Genomic DNA, 13,694 nt, shown 5'->3' with positions numbered 1-13,694 from the left:
ATGCCCAAGTTCTTCCACTTGCATTGTGCTTAACCTAAAACGCTCTTTGTATTCAAATACTATGTTAAACTGGAAATTTATTCTTTCAGTGTACAGATGGTAGTTTTCATTGCCATCACTATCACTACTGATAGACCACATATTTATAAAAATGTGTCTGAAATAAGCATATTTAAATAGCACTAGTACTGTGCTTTCACTGGTAGAGAATACTACCCAGTTCACTAGTAAGTTACAAGTACTAGTACTTTTGTGGAACATACCCATAAAAATTCACTGGTTATTTGTAAGTATGGAATAGTAAAGTACAACTGTAGAAAATTCTTGTGTCGAACAGAAACTCTGGTGTTTGTACTAGTTACTAGAGAATTTACTTGTAATGTACAAGACCATACTTTTATGGAATAGGCCTCTGATGAGGTTCCACTGGTAAGGCAGTGTCTGATCATGTTGTTTGTATCATGGTACATTGAAGGTTTCTTTTACGATTTTTTTCTTTGTTTTGCAGGACAATATTAATTATATGATCTTTGTTCCAGGGTGGCACATTCTCAATCTCCAATTTGGGAATGTATGGAATTACTAGCTTCTCAGCCATTATCAATCCTCCTCAGGCATGCATTTTAGCTGTTGGCAGCCCTCAGGTTAGACTCATTCCAAGCAATGACTCCGAGAAAGGGTAAGTTATCATTATCAGTGATATATACTGTGTACAGTAAAACATTGCTAATTCAAGGTCGTTGGGATGTTAAAATCGGACTTGGAATACGTGATTTTGAATTAACCCCCATAAAGTCATAATTCAGAAAAACCAACCCTTGCTGCGCTGCATCACAAAATATTCTAAGCCCCTTTAATGCGTGCAGTCACCTTGATTCACATTTCAACCTTTCAAATGGCATGGAAAAACTATAGGAAGTATATCCAACAAGGTGCATTTATTCAAATAATACTCTTGGATAACTCATAAGACAACACCATACACTGTCAAACATAACCTAACGCCCAGGAAAAAAAAAAAAGCACATTTCAAATACGAGAAATCTATATGCATGACGCAAAACAAGTACAGTATAGCAATCCAATGAATAAAGCACTTGCACAAGGGGGAGCCAACAAGACTGTCCGATTGGAAACACATGGCACAACGAAACAAACTTTTAAAACCCAGACATATATTTAACACAAATATAAAGAATAATTCATACCTTTATACAGTACCTGAAAAATACGCAAATGTTCAATGGTCCAGTTGGTTTATAAACACTGGCAACGAACTGCTCCATATGGTTCATAACCTTGATTGTTGCTTCATCAGCATCGCTTGTGCTTATTACAGAATCCAACACTGCTAGAGTGGTAAGTACATAATTTTTCAACGGAATAGTTGTCGCCTGTGCCGTATCTGTGTGTTCAGCATCAGCTGGAGCTGCATCTCCCTCTGACATCGTGTGATCACAGCTAGCAGGATCCCGCTCTGAAGTAGTCTCTGCATGGTCGATGGTGATGTATTCGGCGAAAGTTGTACCGACATCAGACTTTTGCCGTAACCTCTCCCATTCATCTTCATAGTCGTCTCTTCATGTAACGAACCCAATCCACACTTGACAAAGTAGTTTGTGATTGTCGATGAAGGAATAGCGTCACAGGCAACTATCACACTCCGCACTGAATCCATCGTGTTCCACTTGCATATTTTTCCCGCTGGAATATTTCTAACGGCTTCACGGAGAGCATAATGCACCAGATGCTTTCTTTAGGCGCATTTCGGAGATGAAATTATACCTTGATCTAGGGGCTATAAGTAGCCCGTAGTGTTGGCCAGCAGAAAAAGAAGATGCACATGTTTTAAAGCTGTATTATGTTTGTGTTCAGCGCACTGATCGAACAACAGAAGTATGTTTGTGTCCTGGAATGCTATTTTGTGCTCAAGGCACCCCAACCCCTCATAATGTTTGCTTGTCACCCAGGCATTTTTAGATGCCTTGTACTTGCACGGAAATTGCCCGTTGCCCTTGAAACATCGTGGCTTCTTTAACTTGCTTATGATGAGTGGATCCACTCTCTCGCTTCTGCCTTTATTGCAACACAGAAGGACAGTGACCCTTGTTAGATTTCCCAACATGGCAATTCCCTCCTTTAAAATCACAAGTCCATTTGGGGTCAGCATTAACACATTTTAGGTCTTCCTCACTTTCATACGTTTTCAATCCACCATATTGGCCATTTTTCACTAAATTTGGATTTTTAAAATAAATACTAGTTTTGAACATATGTAATTTTTTTATTTCGCTCTATTTGAGTTCATGTTTTCTACTTCATATCTGTAAAAACTGTCATAATTGATAAATCCCTTACGATGGAAATAGTGGGTTGAAATTAGGAGGTTTTTAATTTATTTTTAAAAAGTTCAATCATAGCGAGTAGAAGGAAGAAGTGTGATCACTCCCCTAGTTCATCGGTTCCTCCGCTAGGCTGCTCTTCCAGCAGTAAGTGAGCTTGAGCTTACAAGTCAGCATACGAATAAAAGACAATTATTGCATGCAAAATATTATGCTTTTGCTTACCATTCCAGAAGTCAGTTCTCAGATAGTTTTAGATAGCTTCCGGGTATACTTTGTGATCACAATATTTCCGTTCCTTTCTCATTTGTCTTGTTACAAAATAAAATCAATTCTTTATATAATGTAACACAAGTTTAGGGATAATGTCCGCAACATGGTCATCGCAGCATCCTAATTCTTTTGAATTAATAGTGATACTGTGCAAACTGTCCACATACTCGTAAAATATATTTTACGGTTTTCGGAGACGCCTAGGTGCCGGAATTCAGTCCCGCAGGAGTTCTTTTATGTGCCAGTAAATCTACCGACACGAGGCTGACGTATTTGAGCACTTTCAAATACCACCAGACTGAGCCTGGATCGAACCTGCCAAGTTGGGGTCAGAAGGGCAACGCCTCAACCGTCTGAGCCACTCAGCCTGGCATAAAATATACTTACTTACTTACTTACTTAATCCAGTCCTCTTGTACCATGAGTTGTCGAGGATACGAGAGATCTCCATCTACTCCTATCTCCGGTAATGGCAACGGCCTCTCGTACCGAGAGTCTCCTCTCCTGCAGTGCTTCTCTAATCCCCTCCTCCCATATCTTCCGTGGTCTTCCTTGAGCCTTCGTTCCTTCCACTCTCACCTCCCTCATTAACCTCGGCAAGCGGTCTGTCGACATTCGGTGGACATGGCCAAACCATCTCAATTGATATTCTTGGATGGTTTTCTCCAGTGGCTTCATATTCAATACTTTCCGGATGGCTGTATTCCTGATCCTGTCTCTCCTGGTTTTGTCCTCTACTTTCCGGAGGTACCTCATCTCTGCCCACCTGGATTCTGCTCTTGGTTCTTTCTGTTAGCACCCAGGATTCGCAGCCATAGGTCAATGTGGGAATAAAAGTGGATTTGTAAACGGCTAATTTTGTGCCCTTTGAGATCTCCTTCTTGTTGAGGAAGTTTGTTCGGATGGCATTAAACAAGCGCCCTGCTGTTCCTATTTTTTCTGTTATTTCCTCCTCCATCTTCCCATCTGAGCTGATGATTGAGCCAAGATACTTGAACTTGGTGACTTGCTCTAATGGTTTACTATCGACTATGATACAGTGTCTCTCCTCATTCCTGCTGATAACCATAGTCTTTGTCTTGTCCACATTCACCTCCATACCTTTTTCCTTAAGCTCTTCCACCCATACATTGATGTTGTGCTGCAGGTTTTGTTTGCTGTAGGCAACAACAATCAGGTCATCAGCAAATGTCAGGTCAGAAAATCGTACTGGTCGCATGAGATAATTTCCGACCGTCAATTTCTTGATTCTCTCATGACACAGCTTCATAATATGGTCGAGGTATATGATGAAAAGAAGAGGGCTAAGACTGCAGCCCTGCCGGACTCCTTGTCTCGTAGTGAACTCTGCTGACCTCACATTTCCTGTCTGCGCGTAATTCCGACAGTTCTTATACAGACTCATGATTGAACTGCAAAGTGACTTGCTAACTCCGAGTTTGGACCTCGGGACTCTGTCAAATGCCTGTTTCAGGTCAATAAAGGCAGCATGAAGGGTCTTGTTCTTTTCCAGTAGCTTTGCACTGGCCATCCTAACAGTAAATATGAGATCTTGCGTGCTTCTATTTGAGCGGAAGCCACACTGTGCTTCTTCAAGTTTAGCCTCTACCTCCTTTCTTAATCTAGTCTCCAGGATCTTTGAGAAGACCTTCCCAGGCACTGATAACAAGGATATGTCACGGTGATTACTGCACTCTCGATTGTCTCCTTTCTTAAAGATGGGAACGATGACTGCTACTTCCCAATCTCTAGGTACCTTTTTTGTTCTCCAGGCCTCCACCATAATCTTGAATAGAAAGTTTTCTGCTTTCTTTCCCAAGTTCTTAATCATTTCTGGGGCAATTCCATCATGTCCTTGGGCCTTCCCATTCTTGAGTTGTTTAATAGCCAACTGCATTTCATTTATCCTTAAGTCCTCTCCTTCTTCTTATTCTCCTTCTCCCCCCGTCTGCTCTCTTTCCTCACTTGACCATGGGCTGTCTTCATTCTCATTTCCATTCAGTAAATCATTAAAATATTCTTTCCATCTCTCCATTATTTCTTTCTCTTCTGTTAAGATTTTCCCTTCCTTATCTTTTATAAACTTTAGAGGGCATTGTTTCTCCTTTCTCATGTTTTTCAATGCTCTATAGAACAGCTTCTGGTTCTCTTTATAATTTTTCTCCATTCCCAAGACTGTCTTTTCACTGTTTTCACTAGGTCTTTAACCTTTCTTCTTTGTTCCTTATACATCTCATGGTCCTCAGCATCCTTGCTTCTTAAGTATTTCTTCCACATTTCCTTTTTCTTTCTTACTTCTTCCTTGATATCATCATTCCACCAGCTTGTTCTTTTCTTGTACTCCCCGACCTTTGTTGTTCCACATACTTTACTTGCCACTTCTAATAGTATCTTCTTGAACATGTTCCACTTTCCCTCCAGGTCCATTTCCTCGATCCTCTCCTCTATCCTCTGACACTCCTCCTCCACTTCCTGTGTGAACTGCTCCTGTACCTCCCTGTTCTCTCGTAACTTGTACACCTTAATATTTTCTTGCTTCTTGTTCTTAGGTTGTTTCCTCTGTACCTTTGCTGTTGTCTCCATTGTTGTTATCAAGAGAAAATGGTCATTTCATAGCCACGGTATACTCGACAATCTGTCACCTTCTGGAGGTGATCTCTTCACTAACACATAATCTATGATGGAGCGCTCATCTCGGCTGGGTTCCTCCCTCGTGTACATATGTATCATCTTATGCGGGAACATGGTGTTCACTGCGACAAGATTATTGGCAACGCAGAAATCAACAATCCTCTCACCATTGTTGTTAACCACAGGCTCACCATGCCGGCCAACAGCTCCGCCACTTCCCTCTGGCTGGTTTCAGACTCTGCCGTTGAGATCTCCTAATACAATGATTTCCCCTCGAGTGTCATCTACCACATTCTGTAGCTCTTCATGGAACCTATCCTTCTCCTCCTTTCTTACATCGTCGTTCACTCCGTAAACCACAATAAATGTCATCAGCTCCATCTCTGGATCTAATCGTATGCTGACCGTTAGAATTTTATCCGTGTGGAATTTCCATTCCTGAATCTTGTTTCTGTTCTTGTGGATCAGTAGTGCTACTCCTAATTTGGCCCTTAATCTGATGCTAACTCCACTATAAATGAGCACATGATCGTTCACCATTGTATCCACCCCTTGACCTTTCTTTTTTGTCTCTGTCAGTGCCAGCACTACAAGTCTTGCTCTCTCGAATTCTGCCACTAATTCATTCTCCTTTCCAGCTAATCCTCTTATATTCCATGTTCCATATCTCATAATCCTTTTTCCTCGCCATGTTGCCATCGGGTTCAGCAGTCCGGTGTATCTCTCGTTTTGACTTTTCATGGGAGTTATTTCGGGCATGTGAGATATAGGCCCACAGTGCCTATAGGGCAGTGAGGGGGCTGCCCTCTTTTGGCCTCTGCCCCTGCCATGCTGCGACTTCAGGACTGATGGTGTTCTCATTCCCTACTCCCTGACACAAAGATTTTCTTCCTTCAGGACCTACAGCTGAAGGTCTGTCATTTAGTCTGGCCCCTCGTCCTCGACCTTACCGGCAAGGGAGACCCTGCCAGGAGCCAAAGCTCCCGCCGGCATCGCTCTCGGGATCACTGAGGCACGCAAGCCTCCCCACCACGTCAAGGTACCAGACCGTGGGGGAGGGCGTAAAATATATCGCCCCATAAACTATGTTCACAGGAGAGTTCTTGTTCCACTACACTTCAACTTGCACGAACACATTATAAACTGCTCTTGAATGATGTTTGAGGAAAGTGCTGTCAATACTGTATTTATTGCTATAGTCCCTAATAAATATGAGGGATCGGCAAGTATTTCTTCTGTAGGCTTTCCGTGAAGCAGGCTGACACATTCATGACATTTCGTGACCTTGGATACATTGCATACTATATGTCCTCCTAGATAATAAATCAAACACTCCTTTGCAAGATTGCGGCTATCACTGTTAATTAGACCTAAATTGTTCTCCCAGTCCGGTAAGAGTTCATCCATGTTCTCAGTGAAGTCCAGTGCTTGCCTTATTCTATTTTGTGTATGTTCTACTACAGCCTTATTTGTCTCTTCTGTCTTCTTAACCAGTGTTCTCATTTGATTGACGAATGAAGCCAATATCAGTTTAAATTTGGGCTCACAATTACTACCCGATGACAGGGCAAGTTTGTTTGGGATATAAATAGTCTGCAACATGTGTAAATTCAGAAAAACTATTGTTGAAGGGTAGTCGTCACAAAGTGCCATTCTGGATCTTGAATAAATTCAGCTGTGAGCACATATCAGAATCCATTATTCCATAAATACCCGGACACATACGGTGCTCTCAGTTGTTACTCTTAGGGATTCAAGAGTTCTTTAAGAAGCAAAAGTATTATTCTTCCCACTGAGGTTATCTCCCCATTTTATTGTTTGATGCCCTATTGAATCTTTATAAAGAGCCCCTGGTGGTGTAGACGTATTTAATATTATTAGGATATTTAATTCCCTAGTGAACGTTTCTGTCTGTTCACTGTCTTCAAATTCCTCTGAGTTTGTGTTTTCGTGTGTTTAATTGTTTCGTGAGATATTGTGGCAAATTGGGGAATAATGAGGGACAGCGCCAGTTTTCAGTTTCCGATTCTCTAGGAATTTCTACATGTTCGCCTTGTATTACAAAGGCATCTGATTTAGCAATAAACTCATCAGAAAAATGTGAATCGCACACATAACACTTATCAGAAAGCTTTCTTGTCTTTTCTGGGAATCGCCTTTTCCCATTTTAAAAATTCTGCTTCATTTTTAGGTGGTTTGAAGAAGTACCTTTTGTACTTTTATAGCCAAACCTACAGCCTGGAACGAAGCAAGTAGGCATTTTTTCCTCCTCGGTATGTTTGTAAGTTTTATAACTCGGCACTATATTTACACTAAATAAATTAATACAATAAAAAATAGCATGCTTTTCACTTTCACTTAACAATAATGCAAGACACTTAAGTTTTTGGCTTCAGAGAACAACACTACCGAATATAGCCATATTACAACTACAGATACCAACCCTCAGATAGTAACGGTGCTGCCCCTATCGTGTCAATGTAGCGGGAGTTCAAGTAGTTTTTTCGGAGTGTTGATTCATCCAGAATAGTGAAGTTGCAATATTTGCGTAGGAATCCTTGAAACTTCAGCACTCCAAGTTTATACCATGGTATGTTTCCAGCGACCATTGCCATGCACAAATCTTTATTAATTTTACTGGTAGAAGACTAAGAAACTTCCAGCACCCCTTGTGTAAGAAGAACTTGTTCTTTCGATGGAGCAAGTGTTTTTATTTCTCACATGAAGATCCGTTTTTAAATGCTGTTCTAATTGTGAATTCATGGAGCACCCAACATGTTTGTCACAGACTCTGCTTGGCACGATTTTACAGTCACTTTTAAAGGCTTCATCAATTGAAATCCAATCTTTAACTTTGACACTGGTTTGGATGCAACTGGTGGCATTGCGATTCGTTAACTGAGAGTCAGAATATGGTTCGAGCAAGTGTTTTCTTTCCTAGGTTGTTTTTGCCAAGCGGGCATCCCAGCCACAGGGTAACTTTCACCTTGTGTCTTTCTCCATAGTGGCTGTGACATGTCATTGACCCACCCTTCACACTGTACCATTACTTCTTAAGGGATGTACAAACCATCAACAGAGCTGAAAGATGTGATTCTTTGACAGAATACTTCACTTTAAATTATTATTATTATTAGATGTTAGAGATGTACAGGCTTTACTGTTTTCAAGTATTTAATTAAAAATTGGTGAAAAAAAATGTTGTTTTCTTTCAAATGTGCAATATCCTTCAAAATATTTAACATATGTAATATTTATTATGCATCGAGATATGTGAACTTTAAACTCCTGGAATAATAGTCCTTTTAGTATGATTTACGGACATTATAGCTTTTCTTGTAGCTACATATATGGGAACAGAATATGTAATTACATATAGTCCGGGCTCTAGTTATCACGTCCATGCCTTCTCTGTTTTCTAGTGTCACGTTCATGAGACATTAGCTTCATTAGCAATCATGAGTGAATGCACAAAACATTTCATCTCTTATTCACATTTCCTAACGTATCCACCAAAAAAAAAAAACCAACCCCATGGCACTATAGCCCTGAAGGCCTGCAAATTATGAGGTGTCATGTGGTCAGCATGACTGGGGCTGCTATCTCACCATCAGATAGCTCCTCATTTAGGCTGAGTGGGCCTCGAACCAGCCCTCAGAGTCCAAGTAAAAATCCCTGACATGGCTCAGAATCGAACCCAGGGCCTCCGGGTAAGAGGTAAGCACGCTACCCTTACACCATGGGGCCAGCTTGATGTATCCACAGTAATTTATTTACCAAATAATTATCCCTTGTTGCTCTTGTTACTGTTAAGCACGCTCCTCCTCATCATCATCTATTTTCTGCTCCAGCAAGCCGGGTGCGGGTTTACGAGCCTCTTCCAGTTCATCCTGTCCATCCAGAGCTGATGTTCTACCTTTTGCTGCCAATTTCCATCAGATTTGGAAAGGTCTTTGAAAATTTGCTTTTCCCAACTATCACGAGGCCTCCCTCTGGCCCTCTTACCAACAACATTCCTTTCATAGTGTGCTCTTGGGGTCCTAATTGGAGCCATCCTTCTCATAAGTCCATACCATTGTAATCTGTTTAATTCTAAGATTTCCAACAGGCTCATATCCAATCCAAGTTGTTGCCGAATACTTTCATTCTTTATTTTGTCTCTCCTTGTCTTTTGGAGACATGACCGAAGGAATTTCATTTCATTGGCCTGTAGACGACTTTGTGCAGATCTAGTCAATGTTGCTGCTTCAAGTCTGTATGTTAGAATTGGTACAAGATATGTTTTTTACGTGAGCTTGCAAGCTTGGGGAAATGAGTCATCCCAAAGTAATTGACGAACAGAGTGCTAGGAATTTGATGCAGCTTGTATTCTATTGCCTAATTCTTGGTTTATGGTATTGTCAGAAGAAACAAAGCTCCCTAAGTATTTGAAGTTATTCATAATGTCTACTTCATTTTGCACTTGCAGGTGGACTGCTTCAGGATTTCGACTCATCACTAAACCAACGGTTTTAGTTCGGCTGATCATCATTCCCATTCTTCAAATTCTTCTTGCCAAAGATCTAGTTTAGTTTGAACTTCTGCTTCTGTCTCCCCCCATACCATAACATCATCAACAAATACAAGTGCATTTGTTGTCCAGTACTTTATTTTCACTGCTTTTATAATCTCATCCATTATAGTAATGAAGAGAAGTGGTGATAGACAACCTCTTTTTTGGTTTCCACGCTTGATTTCAAAACAGTTTGATCTACCTCCTTGAATCTGCACACAGCTCTTTGTCTCCCGATATAGTTATTTTATGATAAAGATGTAATTTTCCATAGGGAACCTGAAATATTTGTTCCGAATGAGTAAACTTATAATACCAATATAGTTGGTTCATTATTGGACATATATATTGGGGTAATTGTCCCTAAAAGCCACTAGTATAATCTCATGAAAAACTATTTCAAATAGGATGATGTTGCTGAGGAAGAGAACGATTGTTTTTCTCAAAACATGAGAAATGTTTTCAGTGAAAAGATTAACATAAAGTGTATTGGCAATGTGGATCCAGCATCCTATTTTAAATAATTTTTTACGAGATTATATAAGTCAATACAGGAGTAAATAGCACCTATTATGGTGAAATTTATCAAGCCACTAGTACACATAAAATTACTTCATTGGCCACCAGACCCATGTTTGTTCTCATAGATTTGTTGTTTGTTATTTCTACTGACCTTACTTACGCTATTGAAATTGTGAGAAATTAATTTTTATACTGCAGACATTATCAGTTTGTACTTTACCCATATATTGTGGGGGGGCATTAAGTAACATAATCGAGCAATGTTGTAAAGTAACAAATTTACTGTTTCTATAGTATACATAAATTTCTGTTCTACTGATTTGCTGACTATGTTTTTAATAAACTTTTTTACTTTTCAGATTCAGTCAAGGGAACTTCATCACCTTTTCATTAAGTTGTGATCACAGAGTGGTAGATGGTGCTGTAGGTGCACAGTGGCTTTCAGCTTTTAAGCAACTTATTGAGAAACCTGAAACAATGCTCCTGTAGTCATTTGACTCCTCAATTTAATCTAGTCTCCACGGGATTGACCGTAATGGAACTCGGTGCTGTGAGTGCATCAAGACTACAAGTATGGCGATGCCTGTGGTGGTAGTACCGATGTGTTCAGAATGAAAGCAGTTTATGAATACCATGTACAGTATCACTATTTGTTTATCCTTGTTTACTGTATATACAGTGCCTGTTGGCAAGAGTTTATTCTGTTGTTATTTGCTTTGTACAAATTATGTTTTCTGTGACATGTTCTCATTTTGAGTGCACGTTGATATAAAGATTTTTTAAATCTATTTATTTAGGTTTTACAAGGCAACTTCAGTGTCAAATATTTTGAAATGTTGCAAAGGAATTAAATATTTTAGCTAACTGTTGTTCCTGTTCATGATCTTGAGATTATTTTTATCTGCTGTACAGTTTCAATAGCAAGTTGAATTCTACTCAGCTGTTGTGATCGTTCTCTAATGTGCCCAGCCAGCACTTTCACATAGGAAAGCTAAAAGAGCTTTACACCTTAGGTTTGAAGTGCTAAGGCATTACCAGTAATTGAATTGGCAAATGTATGTCATGCAGTAACATTTCAACTGAATGGACTAATTTTGGTATAAAAATATGAACTTTACTTTCCAGTATTTCATTTGTTTTGATGAATTTTAACAAATATGTATATAGATTTTACAGTTTTTTCTGTCCAGATAGTTGGCTTCATCCCAAAATAAGATCATGTGGCATTGCATTTGGTAAATAAATTGAAAAGGCTGAACCATTGTTTTGGGTTTAATATGCAACCATTTGTGTTTAATAACCCACTTGTCTCTTCTGCCTTTGTATATTTCATTCCATTACTGTAAAAAGAAAAAGGGTGGGGAGTATGTTTATGGTAGTACAGTGTTATCTAGGGTCTGTCAGAATGATTGGAACTCCTACACTTCGTTGATTCAATAAGCATTTTGATCAGACAAGAAATGGCATTAATCTTATATTTGCAAAGATGTTGTGTTTTTGAACACTGTATCCCATTAAGGGGAAATTCCACCCAAAAACTTAAAAACTTTTTCAAAAACATTTCAATGGCTATTTCAGATCTTTGGGGTGCTTACTCTTAGATCCTCGAATGATTAGGCTGTATTCGAATTACAAATATGTCTAAAAGATAATAGATAATTGAAATATGGACTGCATGAGGAGGTATGGCATATCGGCAGCTATTAAGAGATAAGAATTTCATAGTGTTCCGTATTGAAGTGAGTTCACTATTAAGTTGAAAGAAGATATATGATGATTCAACATTTCAGTACTATTAAAATAAGAAATGTAAGTTTTACATTCCTACTTAATTATAACTGGTACTGGTTTCGACCAGTATTCTTGGTCATTGTCTTTTATACTTACAGTATTTGTGATCATACATCTTCTTTCAACTTAATAATAGTGATATTGACAGCTGTCAAAGATATTTTTTTATTTCTATCGCCATCAAACATGACCATCTTCACACTTTTGTGTCCCAATATTTACTCCTTTGCATTTCGTAGATATAGTGATTCCTAGTGGGGGAAAAAAAGGAAAAAGAAAAGAACTGCACAAGTTATGTAAACAAACATTCTATTGTGTGTGAAATTCATTAAAGTTTTACTTTTTCCCTTCTCCTTTACAGCTGTTGTATTATGTTTATATAAATGACTGCCAATATTAGTTGTTATAGTTTATTGATATAGTTGTGAATACTATAATAGTGAACATGAAAAAAGTGCTTGTAATTATTGTAGTAGTGAAAGCGGAAGAAGGGCCTGCCAGAGAGCAGCAGCAACACAGGGTTTCATTGTGTAAATAGTAATTTCTGTTAGTGTAAATAGTGTGAAGTAGTGGCTAGCATGGTCTTGAAATTCAAGAAGCAGCTGTACAAAAGCAAGAAGGGAAAACATATAATGCTGGCAAATTTTAATGGGTATATGTCTTGAACTAGCATTCATTTACTAAAATCTTATTAAAATCCATTTTCCTGCAAGATTTTTGTAACTTCAGTGTGAATTTTTAAAACCTAAATATTAACCAATCTCAGTGAAATTTTTACAGAAAGTAAGGTAAGTGTACCATTAATCGGCACCTTATGAGGAACCACATTACATCATCACTAGATCCTGGATTTCCATGCACTATCAAATCTCAAAATAAGCATGCATTCAAGCACTATCATATAGCAAAACATGCACAATAAAGTGGAAAATATGCACTATCACGATTTTCACATGCTTACATTTTCGGTTCCTTTTGAAACATTATACAACAACTAATTTCTCCAAATTGTCTTCACTTAAGCTCATCCGTTTATCTGTCAGTACATTTTTAAACACAGAAAATGATCTTTCTACATCACAAGAAGTGACAGGTGCATACTTAAATGAAGACATTGGGACAAAGTGAGGTCAAATTGTACATCTTTTGCATTTTCACCACACAATATGGGGGTTAGGGCAAAAGTCATGGCAAATGTTTTTTTTTCTTTTTCTTGAAGATACCAGTCCAATTGGAAAATGTGACAAGGAGTTAACTACATGTGTGGACAATGAATAGCACTATAATCGTAACACACTAATTTATTACGGTAGTATACGGGGCAAAATGGCCTTCCCGGTGCAAAAGAATGACAACACAGTACACATAAAGTTGACATGACAAACCTGGGCCTAAATACCCTCAAAGTAGTCCCCTGCTACTGACACCGCATGCTGCCAACGATGTGGGAGGCGCTGAATACCATCTGCCTCAGCATTTGCTGCACCATGTGTGAATCGGGTCACCTGTTGGTGCACAGCATTAGCGATGTCCTCTCGTGTTGCAAACCGCCTACCACGTAGTGGTTCCCTAATCTTTGGAAT

General features: G+C 39.0%; 1 protein-coding gene across 1 annotated transcript in view; it reads left to right on the top strand.

The window, feature by feature from the left end:
- Positions 1-12,823, top strand: part of muc (dihydrolipoamide S-acetyltransferase muc) — a 63,013-nt gene extending 50,190 nt beyond the window's left edge. Inside the window, exons 8-9 of the mRNA XM_067137107.2 lie at positions 540-679; positions 10,680-12,823. Coding sequence (XP_066993208.1) covers positions 540-679; positions 10,680-10,809 — 270 coding nt within the window. The 3' untranslated portion in view covers positions 10,810-12,823. The remainder of the gene's footprint in view (positions 1-539; positions 680-10,679) is intronic.
- Positions 12,824-13,694: the final 871 nt, after the last annotated feature.

The sequence above is a fragment of the Anabrus simplex genome, chromosome 1 (assembly GCF_040414725.1).
Source record: "Anabrus simplex isolate iqAnaSimp1 chromosome 1, ASM4041472v1, whole genome shotgun sequence".
In the NCBI taxonomy this organism is placed as follows: domain Eukaryota; kingdom Metazoa; phylum Arthropoda; class Insecta; order Orthoptera; family Tettigoniidae; genus Anabrus; species Anabrus simplex.
This window is presented reverse-complemented; position numbering and strand designations above follow the sequence as displayed.